The 19,852-nt window shown below is 40.5% G+C and overlaps 2 protein-coding genes across 2 annotated transcripts; one reads left to right on the forward strand and one right to left on the reverse strand.

The window, feature by feature from the left end:
- Positions 1-504: 504 nt before the first annotated feature.
- Positions 505-8,773, forward strand: LOC125377004 (salivary glue protein Sgs-3-like). Its single transcript, XM_048389776.1, has 4 exons — positions 505-513; positions 549-1,071; positions 1,580-1,708; positions 7,147-8,773. The coding sequence occupies exons 1-4, from the start codon at positions 505-507 to the stop codon at positions 7,398-7,400; spliced, it is 915 nt and encodes a 304-aa protein (XP_048245733.1). The 3' UTR covers positions 7,401-8,773.
- A 6,085-nt stretch (positions 8,774-14,858) lies between these two features.
- On the reverse strand, positions 14,859-19,330 carry LOC125376900. Its single transcript, XM_048389325.1, has 3 exons — positions 19,254-19,330; positions 16,658-16,793; positions 14,859-15,904 (listed from the first exon to the last, which is right to left on the reverse strand). The coding sequence occupies exons 1-3, from the start codon at positions 19,305-19,307 to the stop codon at positions 15,006-15,008; spliced, it is 1,089 nt and encodes a 362-aa protein (XP_048245282.1). The 5' UTR covers positions 19,308-19,330; the 3' UTR covers positions 14,859-15,005.
- Between the last annotated feature and the right edge of the window lie 522 nt (positions 19,331-19,852).

A 19,852-nucleotide genomic window follows, 5' to 3' on the forward strand; every position in this document is an offset into this window, starting at 1 on the left:
AATTCTAACACGGAATCTTCACGGGACCAAACCGTTTGTATTTGCTTTGTTTGTATTTGCCTTGTATTATCCTATATGGTTGGCTTGTATTCTTAGGGTGACCTGAAATAATACGAAAAAATCACTTATCTAAAACCCCAACATGCGGCCTTGCAGTTTGTCAAAAAGTCATGTTGTGTTTTCAAGAATTTGACTGCTCTCGTTACTCCGGCCCTCTCTCCCTTTTGATTGACACATCACGAAGTATTTGGAGACCTAGACGTCTCACAAATATTGTCTAAATGGTCCTCGTGCTCGTTTCAGGATATCTGTTCATAAATTTATTTTATCGGATTACTCGAGCTTTTCTAAGTTTTGCTAACATCTAATTATTTATTTCAGTTGCTCTATGAACTTTATTCTTTTATTCCAGACAAAGGTATCTTTAGTATGGTAATGTCAGTTGTTTTAGTTATTTCAATCTTTCCTTTTTTTAAAAATCTTCCCAGACTCACCCATGCGCAGATGAACCCTGTGGAGATGTACACGTGTGTGTCCCTGTGACCGAGTCTACCAACTATGTATGTGTACACGTCGACACACATACAAACCAAGCACCTGCGACTGGAATAACGACCGGTACTGCACCTACTGCTGCAACAACTTCTGTACAGGATACAACACCGGCGTTGACAACAACACTGGCACCAACTACGACACCTACACAAACAACATCCACACCGACTTCGACACTGGCACCGACTACAACACCCTTACCAACTACAACGGCAGCACCATCTACTACAACACCTGCACCAACTACAACAGCATCACCCACTACTACAACACCCGTCCCAACTACAACTCCGGCTCCGACTACAACACCTACACCAGAGACCACACCAGCACCGACTACCACGACATCTGTACCAACTACAACAGCAGCACCAACAACTACAACACCTGCACCAACTACAACATTCGCCCAAACTACAACACCAGCTCCGACTACAACACCTACACCAACGACGACACCAGCACCGACTACCACAACAGCTGTACCAACAACGACTACACCAACAACTACTACCCGTAAGTACACAAGAGTAAACCCAGAAATAGGTTCCATAGGCAATAGGTTATCAGGTGCTCTTGGCAGTTGCTGGTCATGTCACAAATGACTTCCGTTGGCATTCCGGGGCAGACGAAGTTCCAGTAGCTCGAACTAGCCGAGGATTCAAGACATTGACATCGTACAGTTCTTTAAGACCATTATTGGTGTCCCCCACAGTGATATGGCTCGAATGGTCAAAAACATCAAAACATGATGTGATGTTATCAGTTAGCCCGACTACCCATTCAGTTTGTCACTTACCAACTTTGTTTCAGGCTTCTCAGCCGATGAATTGGTCCTACCTGCCTAATTAAACTGCAACATTATTACCTCATGTTCTTTAACCTTTGGCTTTGGTATCTACAGCAATTATGTCGTAAAGAAACTTTCTCTGATATTTTAATTTAAATTGTTCGAGGCAATGAAGTGCGGCTGTTAAGCAGGACGTACGGAACCCTTGGCTTAATTACTGTTCTTTTCACCCAGATGATGGCACGTGCGTTGATAACAGTGACTGCAGTTCCCTTCCCTTCACAGAGTGTTCAAACAGCCTCTGCGTATGCACCGTGGGAAGTGATATGGATGATGCCACTGGCATATGCAGATCATTAGCAGGTATATTGACATATCTTTTGATAGTAAGAGAGCATCATCAGTGTTACTATCGCTTCAGTAGAATATTGAAATAATTAGGTAAATATTGAACACTTTGACATTCTAAAGATAATATGACACTGATTGCTGTCGAAACTATACTGAACCGCAAAAGAAACGTCACCATTGATCGATTTATGAGAAACCTTATTTGTCCAAACGATGTAAACATACTTTGAGACATTTTAAAAAGACGAAACTTGGAAAAACTGATCATCAAGGTTGAAATTAAAGTGTCTAATGTTTTTGCGAAACACAACACTAGTCTCTGAGAAAATGGCATCGTGTGTCCGCCATGTGCATTGATGACTGCCGTGTAACGTCGATACATGGAATGGATGAGGCGGTTGATGAAGGCCATGGGCACATGAGCCCACACTCTGAGGAACACCCGACGCAGTTCAGCTGCAGTTGTCGGCCTTAGTCGGACGTCATTCACAGCCGTCTTTGAATCTCGTCCCACAGGTTTTCAATGGGATTTAAATCGGGACTGAATGCAGGCCACTGCATGGTTCTGATGCCATTCTGCTGGGGGACATCTCCCCTAGCTCTCGCAGTGTGGGCACGGGCGTTATCATGCTGAAACTCGTGGTTGCGGCGACGTGCCAAATGAGGTATGGCGTGTGGTCTCAAGACTTGATCAATGTACCGAGCTGCTGTGACACCATTGCCTCTCCCTGGACCGATGTTCTGGAAGACCACAGGGCCGACCCTCTGTGCAAGACCAATTCCAGCCCACACCATGATGCTCGGACCACCCCACGAGTCTCTCTCAACAACACAAGCATCCGAATAACGTTCCCCACAGCGTCGCCAGTCTCTCTCTCTCTCTCTCTTTGCAATCAGCTGTTCAGATACAGTAACGGCTTTCGTCTGAGAAGAGAACTCTTCTCCATTGCTAGTGGTGCCAAGGTGGGTGCTGTGTTGCCCATTGAAGACGATCCCGGCGATGACGTGGTGTCAGAATGGGTCCTCGGTGTGGCCTGTGACAGTGGAGGTGTCGGCTCGTCAATCGTCGACTCACTGTGTCTACACTAATGTGTCGCTGGTGTGTCCCCATTGTCTGTCGTGCAGTTTCCGCAGCAGTAACAAAGCGATCTTGAAGATGCTGTCGCACATTCTGACGATCATGACGTCGGGTGGTGACCCTTGGTCTTCCACTACGTGGTCTGGTATCTGTATTGTTGGTCGTCTGGTACCGTTGCTGGAGCCTGTATATGGTCCTTACGGGGACTTGAAATGCATTGGCTAATTGTCGGGCGGTTTGTCCAGTTTGCAATCGTCCAAGGGCCTGGTGTCGCTCATTTCTTTTAAATCTTGACATGTGGTAGCGATTCAATAACGAATGAATGCCATCCGATCTGGGTGGATTTTTAGAGGGCAAGAAATGGGGGAACGCATGTTTCAATTTGCAAGGAACTCACGGAATTCACGTGCATCGGGTTACCATTGCCGTTGCCGTGATGCGTTTGGGCGGTCGGTTTTATTGTCATCATATTTTTCTATCATCAAATTTCATTTTTCCGGACAAGGTAATGTTAAATTTTAGAAACTTTGACAAAAATTACCCGGATATTTAAAAAGGAAAACTTTTCATGCAATGTTACTTGGGGTGACGTTTCTTTTGCGGTTTAGTGTATTTGACTATTTCATAAGATTTCTCTCATCAAACTAAAATGCGTCCTAAGATGAAACAAACTTAAAAATATAAATGACGGACAACCGAACAGAGAGCATTTGAACCTAATTGAGGTCCTCCTTGAAGCGTTTCTGCCTTTTTTTATATGTTGCGCCTAGCTCAGCTGTCCAGTGGCGCTTTGAAAGCATTGGCAGTTGAAAATAAATGAAACAAACTTAAAGGGGCACTGATCTAACGCAATTCCCCGCGACTGGTTGTTGCCTTTGTTATTGTTTTTTCCCAGTGAGTACCCGGATGTATAGCAGAAATCTAGACTGGTTCCCGACCTCTGCTGCGCAATTCGTAAGCGTATCAGTCACTTTTATGGGTAGTAATGAGGGCGTATGGTCACATTGATCAACAAAATGAAATACAGTTTTCAAAATAATAAGGAAATGAAGGTATCTTTGTGGGTAGCACCGGTAATGGTAACGAAGATTTGATAAGTCACTTGCTTGGTAATTTTTCGATTTTCGTTTACACTATTTTGATTTGAAACACAAAGTAAATATTTCACCTGAGCATTGCTTTTTTTAAAGTGTGTATATTTTTTTACTGTCAAAATGTGTAACATTTTCAAATTTATTAAAAGTCTAAATATTCAGTTATTTTACAAAGTGACTGAAAAACATTTCCATCTGTATTATTATGGTAACGAATTCCAAACATTTGATGTTTAATGTCATCACCAAGAGACTGAATGTGTTACGTTGAAAAGTACATGTCTATGTTGTTAGGCTTCTAATCCTACATAATAATCTGTTGTGATGTTTGTAGGCCCTTTTGATCATCTTAATCAATCTGGACAGACTTTTAGTCGAAATGACTGAAATATTTACACATTTTATAAATTGCCTGAGAGAATCACATTTTACAAATTGACGGTAATATATACACGCTTACAAAGGAAAAGACTTGTGAAAACAACGCCTATCGCGCATTGAAGAATTTCCCAACCAAGACGTAGAGAAACAAGAACGAATCGGTTCAAATGAAGGAAAACAAAATGCAAATACCAAAATTGCAACCTACCAAATTTATGTGTATACATTTTAGGAGCTTCCTTGTTCGAGGAATGTATCCGTGAATATCCACACAAAGGAACAATATCCCACTCGTCTGCAGCTGTACAAAGAAACTTATTTGATGTCACGTGTCTCTGTAACAATCAAATATTTTAAAAGATATATATCGTTTCGGGATATTATAACCCGTGTTCGTTTCTCAACTGATCACTTGGATTGTTTCAGGTGATTCACATAGTTGTCAAGCCTCAAGGGTCGGCTGAGAAAGCCCACGTGACAACTATTTTCATAACGTCCACGGTATCCTAAAAAAATCCATTAGATAGATAGATAACAATTATAACAACGTATTATCAGTTAACCCGTTGAACAAAGTATGTTGTTTTTACATCGACACTTTAGCCATGATATGAGTATATTTCCTTTGTTTTAGTAAACCTAGACATGTAAACACTCACTTTTGACATATCCACTGTGCAAGATAACAGTGATTAATCAATCAACATATTTTCTGTTAATCCTTTGATGACTAGGAACGATCCGTTTATTTACAAAAAAAAGTAAATCAACTGATCATTCCCCTCTTGCTGGTCTGCCACGTGCATATTACATAACACACATTTCACCTCACTTCAAACCTGGATTTAGATTGAATAATTACCCCAGACACAATAAATGTCAAATGGGAACCTTTGTCGGGTGATCTAAGTGGTGCTACCACTAATTGTACCTGTAATAAATTCATAAACTGAGCATCAAGTGAATGACGACAAATACACAAGTGTAGGGTTATACCAGAAAACGTGGATGACAACAAGGGAGTAGTAATCGTATTATCGACGCAATCCGAAATCCGAAATTGCTTTCACTGCATAGATACTTTTTATAGCCTTAAACTATAACCATCTGGGGTATTTCCAAATGACGACATCCGATGAGCTCCGTCGTTCTTTTGTCTGTTTGTTTAGGCTGAAGAAATTAATTAACATGCGCCCTTTGTCGAAATCTTTATAGATCAAGTTAACCAATCAGTGTTTATGCAAACATTCGTAAAGCAAATATTGCCTCCAGCCTCCAAGTTTATTTAGCTGTCCTTGCAGACGGTAGCCCAGTCTCTGGTCACGCTCAGTTGCGTTGTGTATCATCCGGGTACTCACGGGGAAAAACCAATAACAAAGGCAACAACCAGTCCGGGGAATTGCGTTAGATCAGTGCCCCTTTAAAAAAATAAATGACGGACAACCGAACAGAGAGCATTTGAACCTATTTGAGGTCCACCTTGAAGCGTTTCTGCCTTTTTATATATGTTGCGCCTGTTCAGTGGCGCTTTGAAAGCATTGGCAGTTGAAAAGAAATACACGAAAGCTTCATGTTTGTATATAGGAATCAGTCAGGTAGCTTGTCTCTCTCTCGAACTGTCCCTTACGTGAAGACTAGAGGTTTACTCTTTGTCCCTTGTGGAATTGGTAGCCAGTACAGTTTCCTAAGTAACGGTGAAATGTAATTTTCTAAGTTGGTCCTTGTTATTCTTGCTGCTCTGTTTTGTACTCTTTTGAGATGGTTGATTGAACAGGAACTATTTGGCAATGAATTACAGTAGTCCAGTCTTGATGAGACATACGAGTGGATCAATAGGTTAGCGGTCTCTGGGACAAGATACTTTCGAATTTTCCCTATATTCCGCATATGAAAGTTAGCTGCCCCTGAGATTTTTAGAGCTTGTTGCTTTGATACATCACTGGCAACAAGTTTTCTTATTGGTGTAAAATGTGAAAAAGGTAACATTGGATTTGAAAGGTGAAGATGAACATGTTTTACTGATCAGCTCGTACTCACAGCACCAGTCACCTCCACCGGTTACCACCTCATACCCCGATCCGCCAGTGACACTGGACCTAAGCCAATAACAACGGATGCGCGCGTACAATCTCACACAGCGACCACACGTCCACTTGCATCAGTTCAATAAAAACGATAACACAGAGAACATTAATAATCAATTTACTTTCAAAGACAGAATTGATGCATTTATCTTTGTATGTATCTTGAGAATGAGACCAAATACTGTAAACCAAAAAGTTGGTTGGTTGTTTTACGCCGCACTCAGTAATATTCCAGCTATATGACGGCGGTCTGTAAATAATCGAGTCTGAACCAGACAATTCAGTGATAAATATCATGAGCATCGATCCACGCAATTGGGATTGATGACATGCATCAACCAAGTCAGCGAGCCTAACCACCCGATCCCGTTAGTCGCCTTTTACGACAAGCATAGTCGCCTTTTACGGCAAGCACGGGTTGCTGAAGACCTATTCTATCCCGGATCTTCACGGGTCTAAAGCAAAAAGGAGATATCGAAAAACATTAAACTTTTATGTCAGAAACGAAAGTGTTGTAATCTAGAAACATGCAGAAATAATACTCAAAGAAGTCATAGAATACCCGATTTTTGCCATATTACTGTAGTTAATCTGTCATACGATGACATGACAGAATCGGGTGCTCTCTAACATCTTTTGAGTAGTATACTGCCACTGAATGTGAAGTCAGATCGCAGAAAACAACATCCACAACCTCCAAGTGCAGTGGGTTACGTTTGATGAACAGATTGGGGTTAAGTATTTTCATGTGTAATTCATTTGCACGATGGATTAATACAGCTGTGTTGTTTTAATAATTTGTTATCGTTACAGAGTGCTCGTCCTTTGGATCTACCTTCACCACCTTCACGGATACTGCCATCACCGGTCATAACCTTGAGTCCCATTCATTGAAGACGTCAGCACAATGTGAACAATTGTGTCTAGACGCCTCATTCGTATGTAAATCGTTTGAAATGTTGGGAAGTGGCTGTTTTTTGCAGGAAGTCTCCTGGTATGATGTTACAGGAAGTGAACGTGGATATAAGAAATATGTCGATCATAGCCAACGCAGATGTAATTGGTGAGCTACGGTATGAACTTGAGTGCCATTCTATGCTACAGGAGTAACAATCCCAAAGTGCAACAGCTTGTCTATATATCGGTGCTTGTCCAGCACACAGAAGCAGTGCAAGACCTTATGATTTCAATGTATTGTGTCCAGGGTTTGGTGCTGGTATTATAATAATGATTAACCATTTTACTTGGATTTTTTCCGAAGAAAATAATTTGGTCCAGATATAACAGGGAAGAAATTAATGCATCCTCAATTTTAACCACCAGCCCGAAAAATCTATTTGCAGGTCATATTGGATGTCCTGTATTAATGTACCTGTGAATACAAATATTTGAAAAAATTGTTTAGTTCGTGGGTTTTGACTGAAAACTATTACATCCTGGGTCCCTTGAGCAGCATAAACAATTTCACTTCCACATCACATACATAAAGAAGTGAGATTAAGTCATTCAGTAGTGGTCTGCATTTCTTCTTGTAACAGCAGGTAACATTGAAACGTTGAACTAAAGGAGTTTGATAAGCATCGGCCTTGGTATCCTTACATAGATATTTTGGTTAACCCCTGGTTTAACCATCGTTTTACTTTGTCGATCCGCTGACTGTCAGTTCGAATCACTTATCAATATAATACAGTGGGTTTCATCTCTTGTGTAGCCCCTTCAATGATTTAGTGTGCACTGTATAACACGTTTGAATTTTATACTACATGTAAGTATGTACCACAAATATTTTTTAAATATGGTTAATTGATGTATGTCATTACTCTTGTTTTGATTTCCTAATGTCCTGCGTACTGTCGGTGTTGTTTCAAATATCAGACTGTTGTCGGGGGCGCTGCAATTCACTGTGCAGAGTTGCGTCCCTTAGATATGCCTGAAACATATGGCCAGCTTCGCCCTGATTAAGTTTCTAGGTTTGGCAGCAATATGCCGATGCTCGGGGTTTCAGCATTGCGGTAAACGTATTAGACCCGAATCACTTCGGGCGTTCCAACACACCAAGCTGTGATGCCATGATGTAGGTAATCATGCAAATCTGTGTTCACAGCTGTGCTCAACCAACTTACTCACTTACGTCTGCTAGATTCTTATGAATATTGATATCATCTTTGACATTACTTATTTGTACCTACATTTTGTTTAGCTTACTTTGTTACTATTACCACGTCGCTATATAAGTGCAATAATCTTGGACGCGACGTTAAACCCCATTTCACCTCACCTCACCTTGTTACTATAATTACATTTGAAATATGTGTCAAGCTGCTAATATTTTCTATGGATGAACACGCACTGTTAATATTTACATTTCAATATATGTCAAATTGCTTATACATTTCTTCAATAGTTGAACACGCCGTTATAATTCATTACTAACACAAAATGATGTCAATAAAACTCATACAATCTTCAAACTGTTGTTTTGTTTCGTTATGATACTACTACTAAATGTAAACTGCCGGGGAAAAGAAAGTATACAACTATGTTTGATGGTGGCTAAAAATGATACTAACAAGAAATGATTATCGTATGGTGATGTATTGATTCGGGTATCCTGGTTCTGTTTTCGACCTTAAGTTTGCAGAGTTTCGGCCACGGTTTGGTAACATTTTGAATGTGTTGGTCAAATCCAAATTTGAAGTGTATACTTTATTGTGCCCGGCAGTTTGGAAACTGCTATAAAATTGAACCCAGATATTTTCGTTGTTTCCTATACCAATCAAACATAAGAGAATAAAAGCGACAAAACCCTTCCCAAAGTCGAGAGTCAACCTCTTCGGTTTATATTAACAGAGAAATTGGCCTGTAAACTAGTTGACTGATGTATAGAGAGTAACCTACGAACAACAAGGATAAACGGATTATCTGTCCCTTTAGGAATTAATGTTGAGCGTTCCTCGTCAAGGATAGGAATTTATAAATAAATTGATTTGGAGCAGATAATCACCCATAATCTTTATATTACCAATAGTATTTTTTGGTGAGAAAATGTAGAAACGACGTCACTAAAATCGTCATCTTCAATTATTTGCGACAATGCGCTCATATCTCCTTACGTTCCTGTGGTCATAACATAAATATGCTGTCTTCGCAAAACGTTGTTGGTTGGTTTGTTGTTTAACGTCGCACTCAGCAATATTCCAACTATATGCCGATGGTCTGTAAATAATCGAGTCTGGACCAGATAATCCAGGGATTAATATCATGAACATCGATCCACACAATTGGGATCGATGACATGCATCAACCAAGACAGCAAGCCTGACCACCCGATTCCGTTAGTCGCAGTTTTACAAGCATGGTCGCCTTTTACGGCAAGCATGGGTTATTGAAGACCTATTCTACCCCTGATCTTCACGGGTCGACAACAATGTTACAGTTAATATAAGGCTCAGAGAGAATTACTGATAAATAATGTCACCTATATCATACACTTTCGCTTGTGGGTAATGTAAAAACTCAACTTAGTGATATAAAGAATAATTAACTCGAAACTCGGAATTACGGATAATCTGTCTCGAGTAAATCAGTGGCGTCAATCCCGGGTCATTAGCGAGGGACTTAAAACATGAATAATGTGAGGATATTAAATACTGTTTTATAAAGACGTTTCGTTTTGTGTTATCTGCTCACGGGTGAGTAGTGAAATATAATAATGTGAGTGCCAGGATCCGATATTTATGGGGTAGAATTCTGAAATCGTCTTGATTATTATCCTTGGGTGAGGTTTACCGTCGCGTCCAAGATTATTGCACTTATATAGCGACGTGCATGTACGTGTATGTGTTTGTGTGGCTGCTTGTATTAGTCCGGACTGATGCCGATTTATAGTGCTAGCTCACTGAGGTACCATGCCGCAGTTGAACATTAATACCCCCGTCAGACACAGTATACTGACTCCGATCCGACCAGCCCCTTAATGCCGAGCGCCAGACAGGGTAACAACAAGTACCATCTTTTAACGTCTTTTGCTATGACGCGGCCGGGGATCGAACCCCGGACCTTACGCTCTCCGGGCGGACGCTCTACCACTAGACCACGGAGGCGGTCTATTATCCTTGGTGTATAAGCATAGACTCACACTCTTGGGTTTCACCAAGGTTTTAAAGGGGTACGGGTGACCAAGTCGTTGATAGCGTCTTCAGTCATTCCGCTGTCGTGGATTTTTCCAAAGCGGTTAACGTCTCCGACCTTCGTTCGTTAAGAAAACACGGTGTGTGGGAACTGAAGTTCTGTTACAACATTCCTTAATCCCAACAAACTCACACACACACACACACTTACCAGTAGTGACTTCCCAGATGCTAAATTGACCACGTTGATGATGATGGTGACGCCAATTGATTGGCCTTCGAATTTGAGCTGAAGTGATTCGGCATTTAACGTTGATGGTATCCTTATTGACGCCGTCTTAAAATGGCGTCGTGCACCATTGTGTTACGTTGCGTAAAAGATGCAATTCGCGTCCGTTCATCACTATCTGGTAATAAAGAAATTGATTTTATGTCTAAAGTGCAGTGATTTAGTTGATGACAATAAAATAGAAATCTTTTAATGCAATCTTTGTATATGTTTGCTGTTTACGCATAAAGTTTAAACATATACTCGACAGTCAAGTTTCTGTTCATATTTCACAAACAGTGGAACCCTAAAATATAATTCCTGATTATAACGTACATGTATCATCGTTACGTGACGTCTATTAGTATTAATACAGACGTACCCTGCCGTATCTGTCCCCTGCGCGTTATTTTCTGGCATTAACGTTTTATATTTTCAGGAGTAATGTGGTGTGGACAAGGTATATTTTGTTCTATACTCAACGACAAAAGTTCCCGTGACACCAATATGTTCAGTGTATTTTTCAAACAAGTAAAGTTTGGTTTACAATATCGTTGTACATATATTGAATCAAGTCACAAAAACGCAACTGCTACAGAAGAGCATGCAAAAGAGCATGTATTTTTCACTAATCAAGAATGGGTATAAAAACATGTGCTTTAACGGGATTCCATATGTATTGTTTATCATCGTGCTGACAACAACCACTCAGAAAAACAACAAAATTACACAAATTTTCAACATTACGAAATGCCATGCCTGTCCGAAAATGAGCGTCTGCGAGCTTGTGGTATGCTTGAAACAGGATCGAGTCAACGTGATGTTGCAAGACAATTTAACGTCCACAGAAACACCATTTGGTGTTTATGGCAACGTTGGCAACAGACGAATGCAGTCAGAGACCATCCTCGGAGTAGCAGGCCACACCAAACCAATAATCGACAAGACAACTGGATTCGAACAACACACTTACGAAATCGAAGCATCCCTGGCCTTCAACGAAGATCTTCACAAACCGTACGTCGTCGCCTCAGATGTGCAGGGATTGTCGCCAGAAGACCCGCCAGACGCTCCATTTTGACAGGAAACCACCGTCAAGCACGTCCACAGTGGTGTAGACAGCGTCTACGCTGGACGGCCATGCAGTGGGGACAAGTTCTATTCGATGACGAGTCTCGTTTTCACCTCAGCCACGGCGATGGACGGATTCGAGTGTACCGACTTCGAGGTGATCGTTACGTCAATCATTGTGTCATGGAAGAAGATCGGTTCGGGGGCGGCAGCGTTGTGGTATGGGTTGGGATTACAGCAAGACAGAGGACCCGTTTGATAGTGGAAGAGGGAAATCTCAATGGATAGCGGTACCGCGACGAGATCATCTGCCCTTTTGTTCTACTGTTTTTAAATCGTCGTGGCCGAGGCATTACCTTTCAACATGACAACGTCCGGCCTTATATTACTCGATTTGTTCAGGATTCTCTTCAACGAAACAACGTGAATGTTATCACCTGGCCGGCTCGCTCCCCTGATCTCTCACCAATCGAGCACATGTGGGATGAGATGGATCGGCGCCTTCGACGTCAACCACGTGTTCCACAGACACTCAAGGAACTTCGAAACATGCTCCAACAGATATGGACAGATATCCCACAGGTCTTTGTGCGACGCCTGGTCCATTCCATGAGACGAAGATGTGTTGCTTGCATCGCAACCAGAGGTGGACACACACGCTATTGATTTGTTAATTGACATTTTGGCATGTTCACCTTTCTTATGAAATCACGCATTTTATGAAGTCAGTATGGCATATTTAACCATTTGAACACTTACAGGAGTCTTTTATCTGTTGCAAACCGAAATTGTTTCAGGGACTTTTGTTGTTCAGTATATTTGACTAGAATTATTTGTATAAAAGTTGCTAATTTTGACAGCCTTTAGGGATCTCTGCCCATGGCCTACAGGCACCTATTTGACCGCACCTCTGAAAATCACATATTTGATTTGATACATGACAAAAACCTATTTGACTTGATAGATTACAATTTAAGATTTGATGTTAATGCGATGTCACATCTTATCGCATTCATCTACTGTGTGTGGGCATGGGTGGCCCAGTCGTCTGAGGCGCCGCGATTCGCTGTGCAGAGTTGTGTCCCTTGGGTACACCAGGAACCTATGATTGTGGGTTTGAATCCCGGTTCCCCTCGATTATGTTTCTAGGTTTGTCAGTACCATGCCCGTTCTCGTGGGTTTCACCGAAGCGGTAAACGTCTGAGACCTGCATCACTTCGGGCTTTCCTCCCACATTAAGCTGACACGCTGCGATATAGTAACTAGAATACTGTTAAAAGGGGCGTTTAACCCACTCATTTACAGTGCAGGTACACGATTATATTCCCAGCTTATGTGTGTATATATACTGAACAAAGAAGTTATGATCATTAATAATGTGGTGGACATTTGTAATTAAATTGTATGTTCAGTTTTCACAACGAAAACATATCCCCAAAATATTCATGATCAGGTCATGATTGAGTCAGTGTAAACAAATTTTCTTTGATAAAGGACTTCTATCGTATCTTATCATCTTTGTACAGATGCACTTCTACAGAAGATACGAAACTAACCCTTATCCCGTGTAATAATGGCAGAAGTAGAGCTGGCTGCAGCGCCAACACTGTGGAAGCCATACAACACCGATCAAGCGGCTACATTTAGGTTCTAATTACACCATTATCAACAACAGGATATGCCTAATATGTCTATTTTATACCATTGGGTAAAAGAACCAGGCTGACAGTCAGTAAATTGGAATAAACGCCGCTTTGAAAATATTATCTCACTTATCAACAGCGCTTCAGCTTAAAGTGGGAGCAGAGGTCAAACTGATGTGGCGAAATACTAGAACACCGGTACGGTGTTGACAAACCAAATAACATAGTTGGCCTAATTATAAATGGAACATTCGAGTCCTGGCATACCTAAGGGAGGCAACTCAACATCCGTTGACTTGTTTGATTTGTTTGTTGTTTAACGCCGCATTCATCACTATTCAAACTCTGTGACGGTACATCGAGACGGGCTCTGACAAACCAGTGAGTGATATTATGAGCACGATGGGTTTGATAACACGCACTAAATCAAGCATGACCCTGATAACTTTTTCCATTTAAGTCGCTCTAACCACAAGCATATTCTGTTGCTGACCTATATGCTCCGTCGGAATCGGCAAGGCGTCTGTTATGTTAAATGAGCCGGTACGTGAGTCATATTGCGCGCTGATGTATGCAGTGTCATGTCATGGCTGTGAACACATAACATACAGATACATTTGGAGTCAACAGGATGTCACAACTCATCACACAACTCATCTTCCCAAGGCAAGGGCGTAAGCTCCCTTGCCTCGGGAAGCTGCACACAACCTACATTTATTTTGTAATACTTTTTCCCACCGAGTCTAACGGATTTCATTTATGGCAAAAAATCAAACTTATTAAGGAAGGAAACCGTAATGATTATAATGCCCGACCGATGATACTTTCCAGAGATCACCTGATCGGTACGACCAACCTCAACTGAAACATTTCAATAGACAAACCCCATTAGTCCGGATGATTTTGTTTTGTATTTCGGTCATTATGGTGTTTACTGTTCACACAACACCGTCATCATCTTGCTTGTCACAACCACTTTATCACTGGATATGATTACATATCATCTTGTGTGTCCTAACAACGCGTGTTGATATATTTGATACCAAGAGACACTCGATGAGATTATATGTATAATAAAAAGAATATTGGTATAAAAGAATATTTTGAAGACACTTTCAACGACATCTGCATCACCATTATTCTCTTTATTGTGGGCTCCCTCACTGATACTTTAGTGACCCTGGCATCTCGAACAAAAGTAATAGAGCAGATGCAACCATATCGTGTCATCTCTGAAACTGGCTAACAGCAGCTGGATATAAGGCTGTTACATTCAATAGCAGTACCAGGATTCGATGATCGTCGTTTCGAATACCAGTTTCACCCTTATCCCTGGTACAATTCCACGAATGCTGATGAATTCCTATAGAATTCCAACATATTATCTTGAATTTATTTATTCAATTCGGTGCATACAAAATGCTTACAGATTATCATAACATAATTTATGTAATTTCAGTGCATATACAATGCTTACAGATTATCATAAGATACTTTTTGTATCTCCAGTACATATTAAATGCTCACAGATTATCATCAACATCGCCGAACGGTACACTATCACAGTATTTCGATATAGTACATCTTGGTGACTTCGCCTTCCCCGTTCGACGCGCTAACGTAATAGGCTCCCTCCAAACTATCTGTAATGTTCTTGAACCGGAACAAGGTTTGGGTACGGTAACGGGTTCCGGTGGTGATAGTCTCCACTTCCTGCTCCGTAATCTCGCGACAATCTCGGAACAGCTTCAGAACCGGTTTAGGATAGCCCATGGCCTCAGCATGGGTGTGAGGCCATCTCGAATTAATGTATTCTGGATTCCTGTCGAGTTCACTAAAAACAAAACTCACACTGCTCTGAAAAGGAGAAACGTGTCTTCGATTCTTCAGATATACCCAGTGCCTGAGTTTGATGCTATTAAGAAGGTTATATGCAGTGTCAACTCTTAATGCGACCACGAGTCTTATCTCTCCTTCCGTGTAGGGGAAGGATGTGTTAATACGCGCCAATGTATGCTCTATAGTCGACGCGCGTGTGATGTTCAGAGCCGGTAAGATAAATGAGTTTCTCCTAAAAGACCGGTGGCTTTCTGATTTAGAAGAATGTATGCGAGTTTCAGTTGGAGGGAGCGATTCATAATCAAACGAGGATAGTATTCCGACAGTGTAATCCATTTCGAGCGACCCAAGAGTCTCGGACTCAAGAGACAGATCAATGTCAACAAGTTCGCCTTTGTCAAAAGTGATGAGACCATCGGGCTGAGATCTGAACACCAAAGGGTTGATGGTGTTTTGTTCTAATGAGCCGTTTAGAATGACTTCCTTGTTAAATATCAGTTCTATTTGGTAGCTGTCTCCATAGATGAAGGTCTTGATGTTAATTGCATATCCTTCCATGAACAAATGAAGCATTGCTTGCCCTTCCGATCCAGTGAAGTTATTGGTTGTGTTGTCAAAATCTATAAATCATAAGAAGCAATTAATGTTACATTACTCGCGGAAAAGATGTGACTCGTAGGGTTTAATCGTTCGAGCCAAATAATGCCGTTTTATATCAATTCATTACAAAGTCTCGAGACAGGAAGGGGAACGAAATTCAAATTTAGTATCCAAAACTGGCTCACATGGGAAATGCTTTCCGGATCATCCATTGGTCGATTGGCCTACGTTGGGGATGAGGTTTAAATATTGGGGTTGAGGTTTAAATGTTGGGGTTGAAGTTTAAAGTGCAATTATCATTGGTATATAAACAGATTTTGGCAGATCGTAACATAGCTTATGCAAATATCGTAATCAAAACATCGAAAGCAGCGCGTAAATAAGATCTATTTCGCTATTTGTCCAGTGTATCAATCGCAAAGTCTGAATCGAAAACACAGCGGAGGCGGAGCCTTTATATGCAGAGGTTGAATATATGGTCGTGCTGGAGGAAATAATCTTCAAAATTACACACTTGATAGCACAAGTGTTGTTTAACATTTCTGTTTGTATTAACATCATTTCACATATTAACTGTACAAATACATTTTCCTAATCGGATAGGATTTCTCGTTTCCAGTAACCTTTTCTTGTACGAGGCTAGTAAATGGATCGGTTGGTCAGGTTCAGTGACCTGGTTCATATTGGTCAACGTATCCAGACGGCGGGATAATTTGCTCATGATATCAATCACTGGTTTTCGTAAGCAAAAAAAATTATACTTTCATACTTACGGCTGACAAAACTTCCGACTTTCCACAGCACGATAGGTTGGTGTTCCGCTTCATAACTCACTGTGATGTGTCGCATGCTCCCCTCAGCGGACATCCGGACATCGGTCACTACCGGGACACTTCTACAAACAGACGCCTGGGGGTGACGAAGAAAAGTCAGTGAGTCTTGTTTAAGCCGCATTAAACAATATTCAAACAGTTCCACGACAAGGGACATCGGGAAAAGGCGAAAGTTTTTATTACTACACTATGCATGAGTCTTTTTGAAAAAACAAACCCCAACGAATTAAGTCATCAATCTCAAGGCACTTTAGTAAATTGTTATGTTTGAATAACGTTAAGTCGAAACCAAAACGGAATTATGACGATAAAACCATTGCACAAGCCACACTATAGCAAATATGTCCTCACTCTCATTCTCAACACAAACCTAAACACGTCCTTGCCCCATAATTAAAACACCTTACCTTTCCTTAATATGTTTAACGCATTAGTAATCACAGCTCAAGGTAACACATGATACGATCACTGTCAAGTAAGGGCGTTGCAGCCCACCAATTTATGCAATAACATAGCTAGATAGATATTCTTTATTTCCTCCATTTGAATGAAGATTACAATAAGCAGATATGATTATGTTACATGTTTAACATGAATTGGTTGTATATTTACACATGTGTATAAACATACAAGTTTTTTAGCAGGTGTCGCCATTTCCTTATAAAGCGGCTTACATTAATTATAACTTCTGCCCACACATCTCTTTCTAGTTCCATAATACATTCTATTGGACATCCACCAAGTAAAAACACAAGAATAACATAATCATCTTTCTCCAAAATCTTAACAAAAAATGTACATCCAGGATATCACATATGGTGTTAAAAAGTAGATTTCGGTCATTCATATTGATCGTTCAGGACATAAACACGTGCTTTACAATATCATTGGCAACAGTTTTACAATAGCATTCTGTAGAGAAAATTTCAGCTGATCCATAGAATACAAGCCTTGCAATATTAGTTAAATGGTCATACTTCTCCACGGCCAGTTTCCAGAGATAGTGTTCATTACTTGATCTTATTCGTGACAGTCTTGAATTAAGATGGACATATTATACATCGTCTCGATGAGATTTAATAGCATCATTCACGGCCTTGGACCAGCATTTCTTATTAATAAATTGACAATTATTGACATAGTTAACAAGTGTATCACTTCTGTACAAGCTGTAGCATATTTGCTACTCCATACATTGCATGTAAAACTATCTGTACACATAAATTGACCCAGGCGAACTAGAAACATTACTTTAAAAACACAGTTAAACTTTGCATTACATAGCTTTCCTAGGCAGTAGAGTGCTCTTTTATCTATGTAATACTGTAGTGGCATGATGCCGATAGCATCCAATACAACAATACTGGGAGTGCGCCTGTGTAGTCCCTGAAATCGACGTTGTACAACTTCAAGCATTTCATACTCTTTAAGAGGAAGTATACCCTATACGCTGCATCCATAGAGGGCACATGATAAGATTACCCTCTCCCAGATACGTGCTGCAGATAAAGGATTCAGACCACCAAAGTACAGCCCATTATTATGGTTAGTGTTGATGAGTACTCGTAACTTTTCACATGCAGATTGTGTACGTTCAAGTGATGATTTATCTGTACTAAGATATACACCTGCATATTTAATAGATTTCAGTTGTGGAACATGCATATCGCCAATTGATACATAAGTGGCATCCAAAGTATAGAAGTGCACTCTTGCTTACATTATATTTTAGCTGCCACATATGAGCATAGTTTGCAGGCTTTTAAAAAAATATGGAACGCTTCACGAATTTGCGTGCAAACGCTGCATAAACACTCTGGCCCAGCTCTGTCAGTTTGAGGTCCAGGCCACGCTACATTCCATTGTTTACGTTTTGAAAAAAAAAAAATGTAATTCATATGCTCACGAGAAAGAATCTCTCAAATATACCTTATTTGTTGTAGAATCAGTTTACATAGATAAGGTGTTGAGAATGTGCCGACCGACCAAAGTTTTGGTTTTCTGTTCTCGGTCATCAGAGCTACCGACTTTGAGGCGACTGACGGCCAAGTCGACCGAGAGAAACTGGCGACCAGTTTGAACTACACGTGTTTGAATTTTGTATTAACAATAATTCTAAGTCATGTTTAATTCATTGTTGTACTATTGTATATAAATCAAAATGTATATGTATCCAAAATTCATTATATTGCTTAAATTGTCGATGAATTCATGCTGCTCAAACGAACTATTTCGTATTCGCTGAATCTAAGTGTTGAGTGTAGACTATGTGTGATCATGAAAAATTCAACGAACACGCGTATGAATATTATGAAATGCGACGTCGCCACTGTTATAAGAGTAAACTTGACGATGGGTAACAAAAACAATACACAACTAGTGACGAGGATCATCTGTCCCTTGTGATATTAATGATGAAACAACATTAATTTCACTCGGGACAGGTAATCCGTCATTCCTCGTCACTCGTTAAATATTGACTATAGTCTTATATGCTAAGTTTAGTCTGTGAATTTTCATAATAAGAATTTCTTACCGTCTGTAGGATAAGGAACAACGGCAGAACCAGTTCGAAGCGCACAACCGCCATGCTGAAATGGATTCCTATAGCCTTTAAATGTCAGCTACTTTGTCTAACATTAACCGGATGTACGTATTTTATACACTCAAGCAGTAATTGCTTAATATATTAATATCCCTACTTGGTAGGATAACAACTATTCTGGGATGGGAAAGAGACATAAAGAGACTTTACATGGACAGTTTTGTCAACATTGAAAGGGACAACCTAGACGTTTTTAGCAACCTTTACATACCCTCTTACATACTGGTATGCTGGTAATTAAATCTGAACTCACATCAACGCTGTTCCGGAACGCCTGCAATACGAATGTCAAATTGAAGCGCCTTACTTTAACCGGGCCTCCATGCCCCCAAACGAGTGACAGCACATGTATGTGTCCTTTCCAAATCAAAACTTAATATTTTGTATATGCATACTACATTTCCCGATGACACCTATTTAAACAATAAGCTGTTTCCCTTCATTGCAGAATTACGCCATTTAGAGACAACTTCACTCCATACACAAACCAAGAAATATGCTCAGATGATGAGGAGATTCAAAACCCCTGC

Source organism: Haliotis rufescens, unplaced genomic scaffold (genome assembly GCF_023055435.1).
Source record: "Haliotis rufescens isolate VD_foot unplaced genomic scaffold, xgHalRufe1.0.p SCAF_8, whole genome shotgun sequence".
NCBI classification, from domain to species: Eukaryota; Metazoa; Mollusca; class Gastropoda; order Lepetellida; family Haliotidae; genus Haliotis; species Haliotis rufescens.

What these genes read in the sequence shown, in the direction of transcription:
- LOC125377004 (XM_048389776.1), top strand. An exon ending in TACACCAACAACTACTACCC is followed by an intron (nt 1,072 to 1,579) that starts GTAAGTACACAA and finishes CTTTTCACCCAG; the next exon opens with ATGATGGCACGTGCGTTGAT. An exon ending in CATATGCAGATCATTAGCAG is followed by an intron (nt 1,709 to 7,146) that starts GTATATTGACAT and finishes TTATCGTTACAG; the next exon opens with AGTGCTCGTCCTTTGGATCT.
- LOC125376900 (XM_048389325.1), bottom strand. Translation starts at nt 19,307, where the DNA reads ATGGCGGTTGTGCGCTTCGAACTGGTTCTGCCGTTGTTCCTTATCCTA. An exon ending in TGTTCCTTATCCTACAGACG is followed by an intron (nt 16,794 to 19,253) that starts GTAAGAAATTCT and finishes CGTCACCCCCAG; the next exon opens with GCGTCTGTTTGTAGAAGTGT. An exon ending in AGTCGGAAGTTTTGTCAGCC is followed by an intron (nt 15,905 to 16,657) that starts GTAAGTATGAAA and finishes TATGATTTATAG; the next exon opens with ATTTTGACAACACAACCAAT.